This window comes from Orcinus orca, chromosome 16 (assembly GCF_937001465.1).
Source record: "Orcinus orca chromosome 16, mOrcOrc1.1, whole genome shotgun sequence".
In the NCBI taxonomy this organism is placed as follows: domain Eukaryota; kingdom Metazoa; phylum Chordata; class Mammalia; order Artiodactyla; family Delphinidae; genus Orcinus; species Orcinus orca.
Window position 1 is genome coordinate 71,255,664 of NC_064574.1, and position 20,353 is coordinate 71,276,016.

Here is a 20,353-nt window from a genome sequence, read left to right on the forward strand (position 1 = left end):
CTGGATGAAGGTCTACAGCAGCCCGAGGCCAAAGGAGACAGCAGAGCACTATAGTTGAGAGCACAGGCTCTGGACTTCTGGGTCTGAATTCCATTTAGCTGCTGTGTGATCTCAGGCAAGTCACTTAACCTCTCTGAGCTTCATTTTACTTATGTGGAAAACAAGGATAATACCTACCTCAGGGTCAACAGGGGGATTAAGTGAGCTAAAGCATGAAAAGGGCCTAGGACAGGGTCTGTCATGTGAAAAGTGCTCAGAAACTATTGGCTCCTATTGGAAAGGGCACATTGGCAAGTGGGTAAGTAACCCTTGGTGGTAATGTCTTCTTGGTCTTCCTATAGCTGTTCTGGGGGAGCCAGAGGGCTTTTGGTCCCCAGGAAAGGCGAAGCAGGTATTTGAGAGGCAGTTCTGTGTGGTGCTTAAGGACCTACCTGCCCCTGCTATGGGTGGGGTAGGGTGAGAGTCAAGCCTGAGGGGTGGGACATACATATGGCAGCTGTAGTCGAGGTCCTCTTCCTGCCCAGAGCTGCTTTCTAGGTGAGGTGCCTGCCAGGCTTCTGTCCCCAGGCTTCCTCCTCCAGGCAGATGGGCCTCTGGCCAGAGCCAGGACCAGCATCTCCAACAGACCTAGTCTTCTCCAGACTGCCCCCTCCCTCCCCTATTCCCTTGGTCCCCCTTCTAGGTCTCAGGAAGCTGTGGCGTTAGGCCTGGTGGGGCCCGTTAGAGCCCCCTCTCCTCTCCTGTCCACCCTCTCCCCATCCTCCCCTCCACCCACCGTATAGCTTGGCCACAGTCTGGAGAGGGGACAAGTCCAGACTCCCCGCTAAGCCCCCATTCAGGGAACCGTGTAATATCAGGGTTGGAGGGAAGCATTCTTCAGTGTCAAGTGCCCCACACCGGCCACTGGACATCCTTTCTCATTTAGCACCGAGAGCAGCACCTCCTTAACCCAGAGTGGGGATTTGAGCCCAGCTCTGTGAACCCCCAAAGGTTTTGGTGAAACTGGCATCAGACTGCCTTGACCACTCACTAGCTACGTGACCTTGGATGAGGCAGTGTCCTCCATGCCTCAGTTTCTTCGCATGTAGAATGGGAATAATATCAATACTAGCTCCTTCCTAGAGTTGTGGGGAGGATTAAATGATAAAGCACTTTTAGCTCTGCCTGCTCCTTAAGTGTTTGCTTAATACTTCTGCCACCCGCAGCGGGGTATGCAAATGAGTGGGTCCAGCCACTGTGACTCCCCACTGCACCTGCTCTCCTTCCCTGTGGCTTTAGCCAGTCCTGGGAGAGGCAGAGAATGTTCCACCTGCCTCTGGGTGTTGGGATGGCCCTGAGGGGCAGGGGTGGGGACTGGACAGGACAGAGCTGCCTCGTCCTCCTCCTGGTCAGGCCCTGTTGAAGCTGCACAAATCCCTGCCCCAGGGTAGCTTCTGGTCTGTTGGGCCCCCCAACATAGCAGGAAGGCTTCCTACTCTCGAACTGGAGCCCACAGTCCTGCAGGGAGATCATCCCATCCCGAGGGCTTGGGTACCTGCCAGCCCTGACCCCAAGTGTGTCTGGGAGGGAGTGGGTTAGTGGCCAAAAGCACAGCCTCTAAACTCGTTGTGTGATCTTGGGCCAGGTGCCTAGCCTCTGTGCCTCAGGTCCCTCACCTACAAAAAAGGGGACGATACTAGTACTTGCCTTGTAGGCTCATAGTGGATTAAGTGATGGAGGTTTGTAGAGTGCTGTGAGTGGCACCCAGTACCCTCTAAGGTTTGCTGTTACCATCAGTCCCTTGAAGCCCTGAGCAGAAATGCTAGTCCCACTTGTACAGTTTTAAAAAAAAATGGAGGCTCGGGGTGAAGGTCTTTACTCAAGCTTCCATATCTAGGATTCGGAGAAGATTCTGCCCGCTCTTCCATCATTCACACATAGTCCACAGGCCACGGCCAGCCAGAAGGACCCGGCAGAACCTAACCTGGGCCCTGGCTGCATTCCTGGACATACTGCCCGCACACCTCTTCTCACCTGGGGCCACGACAGCCGAGAGCTGCAGCACAGAGGAATCTTCGAAGGAAGTCTGTAAGGCTCCCCTATTCCTTCCTCACTCAGCCCCTCCAAGGACAGTGGTGGGATGCTGCTGGGGGCTGGACTGGGGGTCTCCGAGTGCAGCGGAGTCGGGTTCCTGCTGTCTCTTGGCCTCTCAGGGCCTGGCGCATGGGCTGGCTTCAGGAAGGCTTTGCCCAGGTCCGGAGTCTGGCATGCATCTCCAAGTGAAAGGCAGGTCCTCGCCATGGCCTCCAGGGCCCTGCCCACTGCCCCCCATCCCTTACCTCTACACTCCGCTCTGGCCCCTTGCACCTTACCTGCTACTCCACAGCCATGCCGGCCTCCTCACTGTTCCATGAGCGCACCAAGCACAGCCCTTGCCATCCCCCCCTTGCCTCTGCCAGCAGGGCTCTTCTCCTACAAGATCTAGTCTCCACGTGCTTGTAGCCTTCTCAGGGGCCTTTCCTGACCCCCCTCACCCCACCATCTACAATCCTATTCCCCACCCCCGGCGTTTCCTCACCTCTCCCTGCTTTGTTTTTCCCTTTAGGACTTCTCACTGTCTGACTGACGTCTCTTACTTACCTTTATCATTGTCTCCAAATTAGAATATAAGGTCCTTGAGGACGGGGCTGTGTGTCTGGTTCATGAATGTATTCCAGACCCAAACACATAGTAGGTGCTTGGCAAATATTTACTGAATGTTCTGGAGCCAGGCAGATCTCCCTAAGCCACGCCTTAGCTGTGTGCCACTGGACACGTTACTTAATCGTCCCTTCTCTGAGTCTCGGGTTCCTGAGCTGTGAGGGATATAATGGGAATAGCGATAGCAGCTTCTCCTAAGATGGTTATGAGGTTTGAATGAGTCAATCTGTATAAAATACTTACACTTCAGGTGGCTCATAAATGTCAGCTATTATTAATAATACTTCAACCTATTTAAGGTATTATTAACCCTATTTTACTGATGAGGAAATGGAGGCACAGAGAAAGTAAGTGACTTACCCAAAATTGTATGCTGGTGACCTGGTTCCACCCAGGGGTGGCTGAATCGGGGCTCCAGGCTCCTAAGCTAGGCTACATCCCCACTTCCATCCCTCAGTAGGGGCTCAGGGAACGGGGGACAGGTGAAGGCCTTAGCTAAGGAAGGGCTCATCTCTTCAGGGAGCCTCTGCTCACCCAGCCATCTCCCCACTGGCCGGCCCCTGTCCACTGGTGGACACCCAGGCGAGGCCCCTGAGTGCCGGGCTGCCCACGTCACCCAGCAACAAGGCTCATGCCTCCTCCCACACCCACAGGGGCTGCCACAGGTAGGCTGGGAACGAGGAGGCCCAGGGCTCCCACCTCCCCACAGGGCCTGGCTGGAGGGTCTGTCCCAACTCTGGGCACCAGCTGCAGGCGGGCGGCAGCTTCAGCTATTAATAACCACCAAGGATGTGCCCTGGGGAAGGGGCAGACTGCACCAGCTGGGAGGGGAGGCTGAGACAGAGGCTGGAGCCAGAAGCGGAGCCCGGCGGCACGGGGAACCCCAGGCTGCCCCTGGTGGGCAGGGCAGTGGGAAGAATGCTGTTTCCGGCTTCTGCTGCTTGATCTTGGGAAAGTCTCAGCTCCCCTCTCAGTCTCCCACCTGGGAAATGTCGGGGCTGGCCCACGTGATCTCCAAGGTCCTTGCTGGCTCAAGCAGGTTCTGGGGGTAAGATTTAGCAAAGCCAAAACGGCCCCCACGTCCAGCATAGAAAACCAAGACTCAGTGAGAGTACGGCCTCACTCAAGATGGCGCAGAGTTGTCAGGGTCCAGGACGGAACCAAGGTCTCAGGCCCCTCTTCCCAGCAGATTCTTCCTGAGCATCTGCTCTGTGCCAAGCACTGTAGGAAGTGCCCCTTTAATTCTTACAGAAACCCATCATGTTAAACAGGCATTCTCACCCCATTTTACTGATGGGCAAACTGAGGCTTAGGCAGGTGTATGACCCCACAGCTTAGGCCACACAGCGAGAGGGGATGTAGCCAGAATTTGCACCATGAGGGAAGACGAAAAGATTTGAGAATATTCTCCTCTTCCTTTTGACCCTGAATAGAATGTTTGGCAGAGTCTGTATTTGTGTCAAAGGACCGAGGGGAGGGAGAGGACTTACCTGGACTTTCTTATGGGCTCCCTGGGGCCCTGACCCCCTGGTGTTGTATGTAGAAGTGTGAATGTGGTGGCTGGGGACATTTTTCAGGGGAAAGCGTACTGAGACTTCGGTGACCCATGAAGGGATATGAAATGGCTCATTTCACAGATTGGAAAACTATGGGCGGGGGAGCTGGACAGGGCTCCCTGGGGACCAGCAGCAGAGGCCAGAGCTTACCCAAGCAACTCACAGGCCTCCTTCTGGGGTGAGAGGGCCCAGCTCTGGACCCCCCACTCCCTGGCAGCAAATAGGAGAGCCCACACGTGAACTGATTTCTGCCCTGGGGTAAAAAACATGAGGGTCAGGGATACCCTTCCGAGAAGGTGTTAAGTGGCATTGAACCAGACTGGGCACTGGCCTTGGGGATGTAGGGGGAGGGCTCCCATCAGGGGTGGGTGTCAAGGGGGCTCCCAGCTGCGCCCACCTTCCTGAGCACAGGCCAGCTCCATGTGGAAGTTCAGGGCAATCAAGCTGGACCACTCCTCCCCAGGCCCCTCTCAGGGGACACCACACTGGGGTGCTGAGCCTGGGCGGGTGGGCACGACCTCTCCTCACACTCTCCCTTGGCATTGTCTGGACCCCCAGCCATGCCTGATTCCTTACACCCCCTAGACTCAACAGGATTGTACCTAGTGAAAAGTTTAATTCCCACCCTGCCCCTATTTGCTCAGTTCCCACTTCTCTCCTCAGACATTCATTTGTTCATTCATTCATTATTCATTCATTCACCAAATATTTATTAAGTGCCTACTATGTGCCAGGCACTGTGCTAGCTGCTGGGCGTACAGCAGTGAACAAGACCAGCCCAACAAAGTCCCTGCCCTCCCAGTGCTTAAGTTCTAGTGGGAAAAGAGACATTCACAGTAGACATTACATTAGACAGTGATACACTCTACTGGGGAAAAAAAATAAAGGCAGGAAAAGGGAGTGCAGTAGGATAGCCCTAGTTGAGAAGGTGCTGTCTGAGCAGAACTTGGAGGAAATGAGCCATGTGGATGTCTGGGGGCAGAGGGAACAGCCACCAGGCGGGGAGCTGGCGTGTTCAGGGAACAGCAGGGAGACCAGTGTGTCTGGAGCAGAGGGAGGGAGGAGGCGGGTCAGAGGGGTAAATTGAGGGCCGTTGTAAGGACTTTGGAATGAGATGGGAGCCAGTGGAGCGTGTTGACCTGGGGAGTAATGTGATCTGATTGGGGTTTGATGGGCTCCCTGGCTGCTGTGTCGAGAAGAGATTGGGGTTGGGGGGGCGGGGGGGAGCAGTTAGAAGGTCGCTGCTGACGACTCAGGCCAGTGGGAGTGAGTGCTGAGGGTTCATTAGTGCCTGGTTGATTCCAGAGTTACTTTATGCACATGCAAGCGAATGAGGAACTTATTCCTGTTTTCCCCCACTTCAAAGTAACGTACTAAACAAAGTGATATGGAGGCCCAGAGAGGGTGAGGGAGCAGGCAGCAGCTGCTATGTTCCACCAAGAAGCAGCCCTCCCCCTGCATGGCTGGGGGAGGGCCAGTGCAACAGCCCTCTGGGGGACATCGAGCTCTCTGCAGAAATTCCAAATGCACTCATCCTTTAACCTGGCAACCCATTTCTAGAATTGATCATACAGACACACCTGCACACTGCAACATGACTGATGTACAAGGCTACTCATTGTTTGCGGCAGCAAAAGGTTGAGCACACCCAACATCTATCAGTTGGTTAAATAAACGGCAGCACATATATCCATACATACCTTTTCAGCCCCGGGGGCCTGGGTTTGGTTTGTCAGCCGTTCCTCCATCCTTCTGCCCAGCCTCCTCGGGCCTCCCCTAGCCTTGCACTTTGTGCAGGGCTGGCCCGGGTGCTGTCCACACCTGTGGTGCTGAAGACATGAGGCTGGAGGGAGGCCTTGGCTGCAAACCAGAGACCAAGAGTAGGAAAAGGGAGATAGAGCAGGAGTCATTCAAGGTTCAATTCCTGGCTCTGCCTCGTACCAGCTGAGCGACCTTGGGCAAACTGCTTAACCCCCGAGAGCCTCAGCATCCTTATGTGTAAAATGGGGTTGCTGTGAAGATTGAATGGCAGCAGCAATGTAAAGAATTGGCAACTGAGAAAATAAATGATCATTTTAACTGTATCATTTTAGAGACGGTAAAGCACAGTGGTTAAGCTTTTGGACACGGCAGTGATAATGCCTGGATTTGAATCCTGGCTCTACCACTTGATGGACGGTCTTGATCAAGTGACATGACTGCTCTGTGCCTCAGTTTCCTTGTCTGTAAATTGGAGAGAATAGCAGCCCGCATGTCACAGGATGTTGTGAGGATTTGACGAGTTAATTTACCTGAGGGACTTGGCACAGGACAGGGGTTCCTTAAGTGTTAGCTCTTACTGTAAATTTCTTCTCCATTATCTTCATCATTCTCATCACAGCACTCCAGCCTCTCTGTTCACAATGGCCAGTGTCACTCACAGCCACTCCCATCTCTGCTGTGCTTGGGGCTGCGGCTGTTAGAGCGAGACCGCACCTTGCCCTGCAGATGCCCTGGCTTCTAGCCCAGCCCTGCCACTAACTTTATATGTGATTTTGAGCAAATCACTGTCTCTTCTGGCCATCAGTCTCTGCACCTGTAAAATGGGGCTAATGATCTCTCACGCAGGCCCCTGGGAAAATAGCTATGTGCCTGCAGGGTCACATTCAGGAAAGCCAAGATATAAAAAGTTACAGCTTCCCAGACACGTAAAGAATTATTCACCGGGCATTTGTCACACACTGGCTAAGTGCTAGGAATAGCGAGATGGTTAAGGCATGGGGCTTGCTTTCAAGGAGCTCTTGGGTTTCTTGCTAGATTGTTAATCCCCTCCAAGGCCCATTAAGGTGTCACCTCCTCCAGGAAGGTACCCTGATCCCCACTGCCAGGACGCTTCTTGGAAATGTTGGGGCACTGATCATGGCCTTCCTGGCCTCATGATTATCTGAGTCCTTTATTTGCCTCCTTGACTTGTAGGCTCATACCCTCTATCTCATACCCTCTATCTAAACTACTCACCCTGTGCCAGCACCCAGCACAGTGCCTGGGCTCAAATAGATATGCTTGTCTGGAGGCCTTAGGCTGTAAGCTACACAAATTCAACTCAAACTGGCTTAAGCCAAAAAGGAAACGTATTGATTCATGAAACAAACATTCAGGAATGTAATTGGCTTTCAGCATGTCTGGAGGCAGGTGCTCTGGACCATCAGACGTCTTTCCATCTTTCTGCTCTGCCTGTCTCTGTTGCGTCATTCTCGGTCAGGTGCTCCCCTCATGGTGGCTCAGCCAGCCCCCAGCAGCTCCAGGCCCGTGTCCTCCAGCTTTGCAGCCCAGGGGTCAGAAGGTATCTCTTTCCTGATAAGTTCAGCAAAAGTCCTAAGGCGAGATCTCAGTGGGTCACCTTTGGTCACGTGTTCATCTCTGAACCAGTCAACGGTGACCTGGCGGATGGGATGGATCCCCTGGTTGGCCGGCCCTGGGTCAGACCTGCGCTTAAAGCCAGAGTGGGGACAGCCCTACTGAACCACCAGACTGAGAGAGGGACCGTTCCCTGGGGAAAGGGAGAGTGATGCTGGGCAGGAGAAAACACCACAGGCCGATACAGGGAACCACTGAAAATGCAGAACAAGGCAAGGATCAGGTCAAATCTGCTCTTGAGACAATTTATTTGACCCTGCAGGTGGGGAGGGCTAGAGGGGAGAAACGGGGAGGCGGGCACGCGGAGAATGCGGGGTGTGGGGAGCTGGCTCAGCCACGCAGGCTGAGGGGATGAAGCTCCAGCCCCTCCCTTGACAGAAGCAAAGTGAAGCAGGTGAGAGAAGCCAGAGGGGCTCCGTGTCCCCCCTCGGTACCTGAAATTCCACCTCGTGGCTGCTTTTTCACAGGGATTTTTAATAACAGAGTCACCTAGAGAGGGGACCCACCCAGGCACAATTACTATTCAGTGGCATCTTCCAGGCCAGGGCTTTGTTGAGGGTACCCTTGGGGTTTGCCTGTGCTAAGGGCATAGCATGGGTCCAGCGACCTGAGAGAGGGGACCCCGGCATGGGGACAGAGAACCTTAGACTCCCAGAGTGAGAGTAAGAAAGGCCTGGCTGACTCGGTCCAGCCTCACCCCGCATTGATTTCCCCCAACAGATGGGCTTCCAGTATCTGCTTCTCTGCTCCCAGCGGCAGAGAACGCACTTCCTCCCTGTGTGAGACTGTGAGACTGTGAGAACTGTCTCATTTTTGAGTTGCTGTCTGCCTGGGTCTGCCTGTAGGAGCCTCGCAGGACACAGCATATAAGAGCATGGGATCTAAAGCCTGATAGCCGGAGTTCAAATCCCACTCTGCTAGTTATTAGCTCTTGGGCAAGTTACTCAGCCCATCTGTGCCTCAGTATCCCCTTCTGTAAAGTGGGGATAATAATAGTAGCACCTGCCTCTGAGACATCCTGCGATTAAATGATTTAATCCACTGTTAGCGTACCACCTGGCATATGGTAAACAGTAAATATTTGCCAGTATTATTATCCTCCCACAAGACAGGGTAAGAGCAGTCTCCCTTCCCTTCACAGGCTGATCACCCTCCACCTACTCCTATAACTGGATTCTTGGTTGCCAGTGTTACCACCATCCAGGTTACCTTGTCTGGCCACATTCCAGGCAGTCGAAAACACTGAGGTTCAAGTCTTAGCTCTTTTGTTTACTTGCTACATAACTCTTGAATTAGGGCAGTATTAGCTGCTGTAACAAATAAGCCCCATATATCTCAGCAGCCTAACAAGTTTACTTCTGGCTCACAAAACACAGAGCAGGTAGTCCTCATCGGCAGGAGGCCTCGCATACCCAGGGGACCCGGGCTCCTCCTGTCCTGTAGCTCCACCACCGTCTTCTAGAGCCTTGGAGTCCTCTGCATCAAGCCACAGAAGAAGAGGAAGAAACTTTAGCCACTCTTAAAAGCTCCAGCCTAGAAGTGACGCCTCACTTCTGTTCCCATGCCACTGGGGAAAACCAGTCACAGGTGGCCACCCCAGGTGACCACACCTGGAAGCAGGCGAGAGGAGAAATGTAGTTCCCTGCTGACAGCCACCCTCCAAAACAGCTCTGTATTATAGAAGAGAGAACACAAAGCTTTGATGGGCAGTTGGCTATCTTTGCCATAACCATAGTAAGTCACGGTTTGCATGACTTAGGGCATAAGTCATCTTTGCCATAACCATAGTAAGTCATGGTTTGCATGACTTAGGGCATAAGTCATCTTTGCCATAACCATAGTAAGTCAGAGGTTTCTTGGGCCTCTGCTCTTTATCCACAAAGTAGAAAGCATCACTTGATCATGGCAATGGTTGCACAGCTCTGTGCATTTACTGAAATCATTGAATTATACACTTGCTACGGGGGAGTTTTGTGATATGCAAGTTATACCTCAATTAAGCTGATTTTTAAAATGGGAGGCATCTTGCCCCCTTCTCAGGGTACTTATGAGGACTCAGTGAGTGAAATTTTGCCAGACTGGCACTGCGTGTGTGTGTGTGTGTGTTTGCGGGTGTGCATGTGCTGGGGAAGGGGGTCCCAAAGTAGGCCTGAGTTGGGTTACGCTTTGGGTGTTGTTTTCATGAAAGAGGCACCCAGCTTGAGCCACCTGCCAACAGGAAGTGGTAGATGGTTCGGTCTTGCTTCTTGCTTGGGAAACTCTCCCCCCACTACCGTGGCCCTCCAAGCTTGTGGCGGAAGACCCAGCCCATGGGGCCAGAGCCTTTGTGGTCAGGGCCACGACCACTGCCATGAAGACGGGGTGACGCCCTCCTGCCTTCCGCACCCCAGATGGGGAATCGAGGGCCTCCCTCGGGGCCAGTGAGGGCACACACTTGAGTGCAGGTCACGTGGGGTCCCCTGGGGCAGCACAGCCAGCTCGAGTGTGCACGGATGCAGCACCAGCTACACCGGGTGAATGGAGGTTGGCCAGGACCTCTGCTGCCTGGTGCTAGGAAGTTCACGGCCGTCAGGTCCTCGGCTGCTTCTCCAGGTGGAGGCAGTGAGAGAGACGAAGGTAAAATGCTTTTAGGTCAAGTTCCCCCTGATGCCAGACGTCTATGCCTTCAACCACCAGTGAGGCTGATGTGTCTCACTTCACTCTCTGGGCTCAAGTCCCCACCTGAAAAAGGAGCTGGTCCACCTGCCTCGGGGACTGTTGTGAGGATTGAGTTCATACACGTGGCACACCTGGACCTGTGCCTGGCACCCAGCCGGCTTTCCGCAGGAGCTCCGTGACGGCATGCGCATCCCTGGCTGAGGCTCTGTCCTCTTCTGGGTCTCCATTTCCCCACTCAGATACTGAGGGATATGGATGCAATGTTCACACATTCTGACTTGGGGGAAAAAATAGTGGTTAAAAGCACCAGCTTTGGAGCCAGTGCCAGCAGTAGCTAGATGACCTTGGGCAAGTTATTCAGTCTCTGCCTCATTCTCTTCACCCCTAAAATGGGGATAATAATAATACCTACCTCATGGAGTTGTGAAAGTGAGATGAGTTCATCCTCCAAACAGGGCCTGACGTAGTGAGTACATTTAAGAGTTAGCCGCTGCTATTACTGTTATTATTTTCTTCATCTTATGGATGTAGAAGCTGAGGCCCAGAGAGGTGATGTGACTTATTCAAGGTCACCCAGCTAGAAAGTGGCGCACGTTAGGATCAAGGCCAAGCCTGCTGAGCCCCAAGGCCCGTGCCATTTCCATCGTTCCCCACTGTGCCTCTTAAGTCACGTGTGTAGTAACTGGGACGGAGGCAGTGTGTACCTGGGGGGATGACGCAGCCGCAGGGACAGGGTGCGGGTTAATTCCTTGTCTCCTGCTGACACCTTGCAGAGAACAGGCCTGAGGGGAGAGGGAGGTTGAAGGAGTGAGGGGGGGCAATATACAGGGTCCCCCAACCTGGACCCTAGGAACCAAGGGAAGGGACAAGGAAGAGTTGAATTTGATGTAGTACCAGCCCCCAGGGCGCTCTTGGCCTGTTGATGGGGACAGACAGGGACACACAGCTGAGACCACCATATTCAACAGAGGCCCTGAGAGAGAGACATACAGACCCTGTCTGAACCCTGGGGCCCCTCAGAGACAGAAATTGGCACCTGGGGCAGCACGGAAGGCTTCCTGGAGGAGTGGCACCTGAGGATAATGAGATAAGGAGGTGGGGTGTGGGGCAGGGGGCAGCGAAGGCAGGCAGCAGGAATGGCGGAGGGCACTGGAGAGGCGTGTTCAAGCTGTAGAGAGGCAGAGCTGGGCAGTGGTCAGAGCATGGGCTGAGCCTGGGGTGAGGGAGCAGGTGTGCCCCCCACCAAGCCCGGTGCCTGCCCAGGGCAACTCTGAGGCCAAAGCAGCAGAGATAAGCCAAGCACCGACAGTCCCTGGGGGAGGGAGGTGGGGCGGGAAGAAGGGCTTCTAGCAACTTGCGGCTGCCAGTCCAGCTCCCAGGAGATGTGGAAAACGGCCCAAGCTGATCTGACAGGGGCCGAAGCCCGAAGTGGGCGCACTGCCACACGTGTGCACACATGTGCCCACACACACGCGGTCCGCCCGCCTCAGCAGTCCTTGGGGAGTCCACACACATCAGGAGAAGTAGGTCAGCACAGCAGCCCAGCGCCGGGAACTCTTCCTGGTGGGCAGGGGGAAGAGTTCCAGATGAAGAGGGTGTGCGCTCATCAGCACCCCTTGGGGTGGGGTGGGGTGGGGTGGGGTAGCCCCACACTCCACAGGAACAGCCTTACCTCTCCCGGCTACTTAAGAGCAGGTCGTTCTCACTCGGCGTCCTTTCCCCCCAGCTAGCGGGTGGACATTTGATAAGAAGAGAGAGCTGACCCCTTCCAGCCCTGCAACCAGAGGAAGCCTTGTGGGGAGATGTCACCCCACTCTAGCCCTGCAGCAGGAGGGCCCCAGTGCTGTCCAGCCCGGAGCAGGGACTGCAGAGGCTTGACGACGGTGCCAGGCAGGGTTGGGTTCAACACACTGAGGGTGGCGGAGGAAGCAGGGCTGGGTGTCAGTGGGCCTGGCGCCATCCCTCCATCTTCAGGTCTGTGAAATGCGCTGGAGACGCTGAGGGCATCGTGTGGGACTTTGGCGGGCTCATGAATGGAGGGGAGGGGCCCGCACGGGGGAGCAGGATCCTGAGGAAGCGGAAGGGGGCGGGAGCCAGAGCAGAGGGGGCGGGGACGGCTCCCTGCCCCGCCAGCCAGCCGGGAGGACGTGCAGATGGAGCTCCGTTTGGGGCTGGGTGGGAGGCAGGAGGTTCCCTCCTCGTGCTCCTCCTCTCCGCGTGAAGTGGGAGGCTGGGTCGTGCCGAGGGGGAAGGGGAGGCAGAGGAGGAGAAGAGGGTTTGGGCCTGGGAGGGGAGCGGCCGGGCCAGGGTGAAGATGCCAGGCTCGCCTCTGCCCCCAGCCTCCAGCCGTGCTCAGCAGGCGAGCATGGAGGTCATCCGAGTGAGAACGCGTCCACACCTGACACTGGGAGTGCTTACTGTGCACCAGGCATTTCGTGTCCTTTGACCCTTAGGGAAAAGATACTATTATCCTTTTGCTAAGGCGGGGAAACGAGGCACAAAGAAGTGAAGTCGCTTGCACGAGGGCATCCAAATAGCGAGTCATAGAGCCAGGCTTCAAACTCGGCAGTCTGGCTCCAAGTCTGTGCCTTCCCTCAGAGCCGCGGGGTTGTTCTGCAGGGGTGGCGGCTGAGGGGTGGGCTGCGGCTGCTGAGAGCAATGGGTGGTCCACCTGGGATTGGAGGGAGAAGGCAGTGAGGGCAGAGGAGCTGCAGCAGGAGGCAGCTCCCGAGGGTCCAGCCTAGAGCGGATTCAGCGCTGGCCTCCCCTGCTGGCGCGCACGCAGACACGGACACGCGGACACCTGCTCCCGGGGCCTCAGCGCCCTGGTCTAAGCCTCTCCCATTAGACAGACAAGGAATGCAGACTCCAGATGGGCGTTCACTGTCACCCGGCCCTGAACTCTCCCCATTGCAGCTCTCTGCCCCCCTCCCCGGCACCATCTGGAGGCAAACTCAGTACCCCCGACGGGGTAGGTGTATCCAGGAAGGCCTTCCCACCCAGCTCGTGTGAACATTGAAGGGGTCAGTCGGTGAATTTGGAGGGTAGGGGCGAGGGAGGGCGGATCTTTGCAGGACAGGCATTCTGTCCTTGTGTCTGGGGAGCCTGGGTGGGGCCCTGGGGCTACAGCTGTGGCAGTGTGTACCTGAGCCAGGCTGTGTGTTGTCCTCTGAGGTTGGGGGAGGGATTAATGCTGTGATGGGGGTGTGGCCACACCTGCACCGCCCTGCCAGACTTTCGTCCGAGACCCCTGCCCTCAGACCTCGTCTGCCCCTCCCCCTGCCTTATTTTCTCTATGGCGCATGTCACCTTTTATCATAATATATCATTCATGGGTTCACTGTGTTTTGTCCATTTCCCCCCTAGGACGTAAGTCCTGTGAGGGTGGGAGTCTGGTCTATGTGTTCAGTGCTCTGTCCCCAGGGCTCCAAAGAGCACCTAGCGAAGAGCAGGTGCTGATCAGTACTTGTGCACTGGAGCACTCATGTGAACTCAGTATGTGGCGTGTCTTTGTGTGACATAAAAATGTGTGCCTTGCCTGACACAGTGTCTGGATGATAGCATGAGACAGGCCAGCGGTACCCAAGTAGGGGCTGGGAGGCAGTGGCTGTGTCTCTGGGGAGTGCTGGCTCAGGCCTGGCCCTGAAGCTTTGGGGGAAAGGTGATGCAGCAAAGATGCCTGTTGCCCCCTTGTGGTCATCTTCGGCCTGGCTTCGGACCCAGCCCTGGGGATCCTGGGCCCTGGGGAGGGAGGAGTAGACCCTGGCTTGATGTCACACTCCATGCCACACAACAGGGAGAAGATGAGCGTGGGCTGCCCAGAGCCCGAGCCGCCCCACTCCCTGCCCTGCTGTGGGCCAGGGACCGCCCCTGGGCTGGGTGCAGGCGTGCCCCTCCTCACTGAAGACATGCAAGCGCTGACCCTCCGCACGCTGGCCGCAAGCGATGTCACCAAGCACTACGAACTCGTCCGGGAGCTGGGCAAGGGCACCTATGGGAAGGTTGACCTGGTAGCCTACAAAGGCACAGGTGAGTGTCTGCAGGGTGGCCAGCTCTAAGACAGGAGTGGGGACTTGGCTGGGGCTCTCTGTAGGGGCCAGGAGGCCAGCAGGAGGCAGAGTCAGTGGTCCACGTGGAGAGAATGTGGCCTGAAGTGGCCCAGGGAGGAGGGGACCAGGCAGATGGGACAAGGGAGCAATTTCTGGGCAGAGTGCCCAGACTGGAGGGTGGGCTGCTTTGGGGCCATCCAGAGTGCCTTTGGGACAGCCAAGGGGATACGCCCGGGGACATCTGGAGTCAGGGGAGAGGTCAGGGCCGGCGGTGGTGTCTGGGGAATCACCAGCATATCGGTGATAGCAGCCCCCAGGGAGGTGGACCGAACTGAGGGGGTCCTCGGGAACAGGGCACCATGCTTACAACAGGTGGGAGAGGGCCTTGTGCGGTCAGTGTGGCCGTCTCCATTTCTCAGGTCACTGAGGACTCTGAGACCCAGAGAGATTCAGTCACTCAGCCAAGGTCGTGCAGCTACAGAGGATGTGAGCTAGAATGAGACCCCAGTAATCAGCTCCAGGGCCTTCTTGCTTAACCCCTGAACTTGATGCCTTCCCCACAGTGTAGGCTCACAGCAGTGCCCACACAGCCAGTCAGGGACAGGGGCTGCATGAGCGCCCACAGCTGCACACAGAGGAGACAGGGACAACAGGAGGAGTACTGGACATGGGGTCACCTGAGCTTTGCTACTTGCTTGCTGTGTGACCTTGGGCAAGTGACTTAACCTCTCTGTGCCTAGGTTTCCTCCTTTGTAAAATAGGGTAGCATTAATGCCCAGCTGATAGGGTCCTAATGAAGAGTGAGCTGTGCACATGAAGTGCAGAAGGCAGACCTGTGATGTGTAAGTGCTCTGTGGACACACACGTGTGTCACACAGCTATGCACCCAGGTGGCTATAGATGCCTGCTCAAGCTCAGAGTCAGGGACGTGCGCCTTGCAGGTCCTCATCTCTCCGTGTCTAGTGCCTTCTTATTTATTCATCCATTTAAGAAACATCTGTTGAGTACCTACTATGCATCAGACTGTTGTCGGCACTGGAGACACAGCAGCAAACAAGACAAAGGTTCCTGTACTCAGGGAGCAGCCTTCTAGGTGGGCGAGACAGACAGATAAATAGGTACACAGTATGCCAGGAAGAAAATGAGAGGGTGGAGGAAGCAACAGGCCCTCCTCATCAAGGGCTTCAGGCTGGGCATGGAGGACCCAGGCTGACCCCTGACTTGCTGCATGGCCTTTGACAAGTTCCTTCCCCTCTCTGGGCCTCAGTCTCCTACCTGTGAGATGAGGAGAGTCACACCTGCTGGGGCCATCATTGTGCACTGTGGCTGGGGCAGGCTGTGCAGACAGGCACGGGTGTGTGAGGTGCAGGGGTACAGGGAGAGGGGTCTTCACCACTGTCACTGTCACCTGGCCAGGCACAAAGATGGCACTGAAGTTTGTGAACAAGAGCAAAACTAAGCTGAAGAACTTCCTGCGGGAGGTGAGCATCACCAACAGCCTCTCCTCCAGCCCCTTCATTATCAAGGTCTTCGACGTAGTGTTTGAGACCGAGGACTGCTACGTCTTTGCTCAGGAGTATGCACCTGCCGGGGACCTGTTTGACATCATTCCTCCTCAGGTACGGGGGTGGTGGCTGAGGAAGGGGAGACTGTCTTCTGGGTCCCCGGAGTAGGAGAGTCGAGGAGGAGTCAGGCACCTCCCGACTTAATCGTTTATTAGGCGCCTACTGTATGTCAGTCACTGTTTGGAGGGCTGGGGATACACAGCAAACAAGACGAGGTCCTGCTCTGGTCCTAGAGGGGGAAACAGACACTCCACAGTCAGCCAGATGATGCACTGAGATGAGGAGCAGCCAGGGTGATGGGATGAACTCCAGCAGCCCCCTCCTCCGCAGTTGCATAGCAACAGGTGGGGACCCAAGAGGGGAGGTGGCAGGGCCACCAGAGGAGGTGCCCTGGAGTGGGGAGAGTGCCCGGGGGGACTCCAGGCACCTGGTTTTTTGCAGTCGGCCAGGGTGAAACTGCTCTGCCGCTTGCTGGGTAAGTGACAAGGCCTCGGTGTAAGGGAAACGGGCATGTAACGTGCTGCAGAGTTGAGTCCTGCGGGATAGGTCGCTTAGCAAAGCACCTGGCGCAGTGTAGGCGCTCTGGACAGTTGTTGCGGGAAATGCGGGGAAGGTGAGGAAGGTGGGAAACCACGGGGCCAGGGAGGGAGCCTGGGATGAGGGAGGGTGGCTGGCACCGGATCTGCCCAGGAAAGGGACCCGGAGGGAGTTCAGGCGAGCGGTGGCGGGGACGGGAAGGAGAGGACTGGGTCAGGGCCGCCCGGCGCCCCTGATCGGCTCTCCCGTCTGGCCGGCCGCAGGTGGGGCTCCCCGAGGACACGGTGAAGCGCTGTGTGCAGCAGCTGGGCCTGGCGCTGGACTTCATGCACGGCCGGCAGCTGGTGCACCGCGACATCAAGCCCGAGAACGTGCTGCTGTTCGACCGCGAGTGCCGCCGCGTGAAGCTGGCCGACTTCGGCATGACGCGCCGCGTGGGCTGCCGCGTGAAGCGGGTCAGCGGCACCATCCCGTACACGGCGCCCGAGGTGTGCCAGGCGGGCCGCGCCGACGGCTTCGCGGTGGACACGGGTGTGGACGTGTGGGCCTTCGGCGTGCTCATCTTCTGCGTGCTCACCGGCAACTTCCCGTGGGAGGCGGCCTCGGGCGCCGACGCCTTCTTCGAGGAGTTTGTGCGCTGGCAGCGGGGCCGCCTGCCGGGGCTGCCGTCGCAGTGGCGCCGCTTCACCGAGCCGGCGCTGCGCATGTTCCAGCGGCTCCTGGCCCTGGAGCCCGAGCGCCGCGGGCCGGCCAAGGAGGTCTTCCGCTTCCTCAAGCACGAGCTCACGTCCGAGCTGCGGCGCCGGCCCTCGCACCGCGCGCGCAAGCCCGCCGGGGACCGCCCGCCGGCCGCGGGGCCGCTGCGCCTCGAGGCGCCCGGGCCGCTCAAGCGGACGGTGCTGACCGAGAGCGGCAGCGGCTCCCGGCCCGCGGCCCCCGTCGTTGGGCCCGGGCCCGCGCCCGCGCCCGTCCCCGTGCCGGTCCCCGTGCCCGAGCCCGGTCTGGCTCCCCCGGGGCCCCCCGGCAGGACCGACGGCCGCCCAGACAAGAGCAAAGGGCAGGTGGTGCTGGCCACGGCCATCGAGATCTGCGTCTGAGCCGCCCCCGCCGCCCTCGGGCCCGGGGCGCCGTGCAGCAGCCAGGCCGGGGCGCGGGAAGACGCCCTGGGCCGAACCGGCCAGCCCCCCGCGGCGGCAGAAGGGAGTAGTGGTAGACGCCCGGCCCGCGGCGGGCTGGTGAGATCGCCACCAAAAGGAGCCAAGCCCCCCCAGGCCCGAGGATTCAGAGGCCCCCTGACGCCAGGAGCAAGGGAGCTTGCCGGCAGACTTCCCACACCTCCCTGAACCCTGGAACCCTGACTAGTTGCTCCCGGCCCTTTGCACCCCCTGGCAGATCCTGCAGGCCCGCCCCCGGTCCTGCCCTCCCGGCCTCCCCGCCCCCCACCCCCACCCTGGGCACGAAAAGGGGCTGAAGTGCTGGGGCAGAGAAGGGCCTTAGGGCCCCTGGGCACTGGCTGGGAGGAGGGAGATGAGCTGAGGGCGGGGGCGTCGCTCAGCGGCCACCTGCCCCTTTCCTGGGAGGCTGGAGGGGAGGGACCAGGCCCCCTGCAAAATGTAGCAAATGTCTGGAAGCTGCAGAAGTGTGTATGTGCAGACACAGGGCCCGACTCCCCACCACCCAGTCCCCAGATGAGGACACTGAGCCCAAAAGGAGGGCAGCCAGCCAGAGACCACACAGCCAGAGAGGTGGAGCTCTGGCGGCCCTCCCCTCCCCCACAGGGATTTCAGGACAACTGAAGGGCTCCGGGACCCCTACATCCCTAGGCCAAGGGAGTGAGTGCAGGGCCGGGACCGCCTGCCCACCGCACCTTCCCCAGGCCAGGGAAACCTCAGATCCTTCTCAGTCCTCGCTGCCCCAGCCCAGACTCAGGGGCCTGGGCTTTTGGCAGGCGGCCAGGTGATCTGTGCCGGGAATCTCTCCTGGGTTTCTGCTGGGGTCTAACATGTCAGCCCGGGGCTGACCCCATCCCCATGTCTCCCAAGTTTCTGGTACTGGGGTGTGGGTGTGAGAATGGGAGGCCCTGGAAGTGGGAGGGGGTGAGTGTGTGAATAGATATGTGTGCAGTGTGAGTGCATGTGGAGTGCACATGTGTGCGTGTAGCCTCGTGTGTTCAGTGGCTGCATCCAGACGCCTCAGTAACTCCACCCCAGGATTCTCAGCGGGCAGCTGCCAGAGGGCTTCCAGGCCTGCGGTTCAGCACACCCCTCAGGGAACCCAGCAAGGAGGCACCTGCAGGTTGGTTCAGGACCCTAGGCAGCAAAACAGACCAGAGGGACCCAACCTCACCCAGCACGACTCCACGACCCCCGCCCCCTCCGTGGAGGCCTGGGACCCCGCAATAACCTCAACATGGGTGAGGCTGCTCCCTCTGCCTGGCAGTGCCCCATCCACTGTCCCGGGCCACACCTTCCAGGGTTCCTCCTGGGGTTCTCGGCCATTTGAGGGAGCTCCCTGACAGGCCAGGCTGACCAGAGGGGCCCCTCTGGCCTGAAGTCCCCACCTCTCCATTCACCCTCATTCATACCGCGCAAAAGGGCTATAGGTCCCCCTGCCCTGCCCGGGTCCAGTTTACAAACTGTGCGGTTGCCCCAGGGCCTGGCCCCCACCCCTCCTTGGTGTGCCCACCCCTCTTGAGACCCACCTCCCCAGCGGGCATTGGGGCCCTCCACATGCCAGGTAAGTAGCAAACCCCTCCTCCCACCAAGGGCCAAGTCTCAGAGAAGGCCCCCCCATCACTGCCCCCAGCCCACCTGGAGCCCATCTGGGCACCTCTCCCAGCCGCAACTTCTCCTTTTGCCTTAGGCCTCTTGACATCCTGTCTCTCCTGCAATAACAAGGAAGCGAGATTCCAAGTAGACGCCCCTTGCGTGCGCCCTCTCACTCTCTCTCTCTCTCTCTCTCTCTCTCTCTCTCTCTCTGTTAAGATCCTGTCTGAGAGTCTCTCCCTCGTAGTATCTAGGATGTTAGAGTGGGGAAGGGATCATAGTTCTGTAGCCCAGCCCCTGTTTCCGGAGGCACAGAGAAGGGGCAGCAGCGGCCAACAAGGAAGCAGGACTGGAACCGGGTCTGCGCCCTCCCTGTTGGGGCCTTGCTGCCGCTGCCGCCACCACCTCTGCTGGTTGGGCTGGGACCCTGTGCCCCTTAGGAGAGGTGTTGGTCACAGATGTTTACCTCAGTTTATGTCACTGTCGAAGAAAAAATAAACAGCAAAAAATAACATCATAAACATGAAGACTTAGAAGACAAAAAAGAACAAAAAACAAACAAAAAAAAACCCCTCGCGATTCTTCTGTGAAGGTGTATGTGTGTGTGCGTGTGTGCCTGCATCTCTGTCCTCCCCTGGGCAGGCCGGGTCATCCCTGCCCTCTGTCCCAGCCCTGTGCCCCCCACACTGCCCCCTGTCCTTCGGTGCTTCCCAGAGGCCCCTCTGAGCTGGCCTGTGGGGTGTGGGGAGCCCCTGCAGGGGAGGCAGGGCCACAGGTTAGCTAGAGGGTCTCCCACCAGGCCAGCTGAGCAGAGCCCTAAGGCTGCCACTGCTCCCCGAGCCCACTCTGTGGCCGGCAGGACAGTCACGATGGCTGGCGTCGGCATCCAAGCCTGGCTCAGGGCCTGGGTGGAATCCCATCCCCAGAGCCCCAGACCCTTATGTTGCCACCGTCCCCCACCATGTGTTTGTAAATACTCTGGCATCCTTTGGCCCTGAGAAGGTTTTTAAATGTGTTATTTACTTCTCTAATCATGACAATTGCTATAAAATAAACAAAAGTTTAGAAAAATTACCACTGGGTGGCTGTCTTGTCTCAGATATGGGGTAGAGAGGGAGGCACACAGAATTACTCTGGAAACTGAAAAC

The 20,353-nt window shown here is 57.4% G+C and overlaps 2 protein-coding genes across 5 annotated transcripts in view; one reads left to right on the forward strand and one right to left on the reverse strand.

Annotated features, from left to right (window-relative positions):
- SBK1 (SH3 domain binding kinase 1) overlaps window positions 1-20,279 on the forward strand; it is a 50,531-nt gene extending 30,252 nt beyond the window's left edge. For 2 of the 3 annotated variants that reach the window (XM_049699372.1, XM_049699371.1), the window contains exons 2-4: window positions 14,086-14,318; window positions 15,755-15,957; window positions 16,704-20,279. In XM_049699372.1, coding sequence (XP_049555329.1) covers window positions 14,093-14,318; window positions 15,755-15,957; window positions 16,704-17,537 — 1,263 coding nt within the window. In that variant the 5' untranslated portion in view covers window positions 14,086-14,092 and the 3' untranslated portion in view covers window positions 17,538-20,279. Of the gene's footprint in view, window positions 1-1,876; window positions 2,068-14,085; window positions 14,319-15,754; window positions 15,958-16,703 lie in introns of all 3 variants that reach the window. The other variant, XM_033426060.2, reaches the window with a different exon arrangement.
- Window positions 1-20,353, reverse strand: part of LAT (linker for activation of T cells) — a 237,997-nt gene that overhangs the window by 182,374 nt on the left and 35,270 nt on the right. The gene's annotated exons all lie outside the window — the stretch shown is intronic.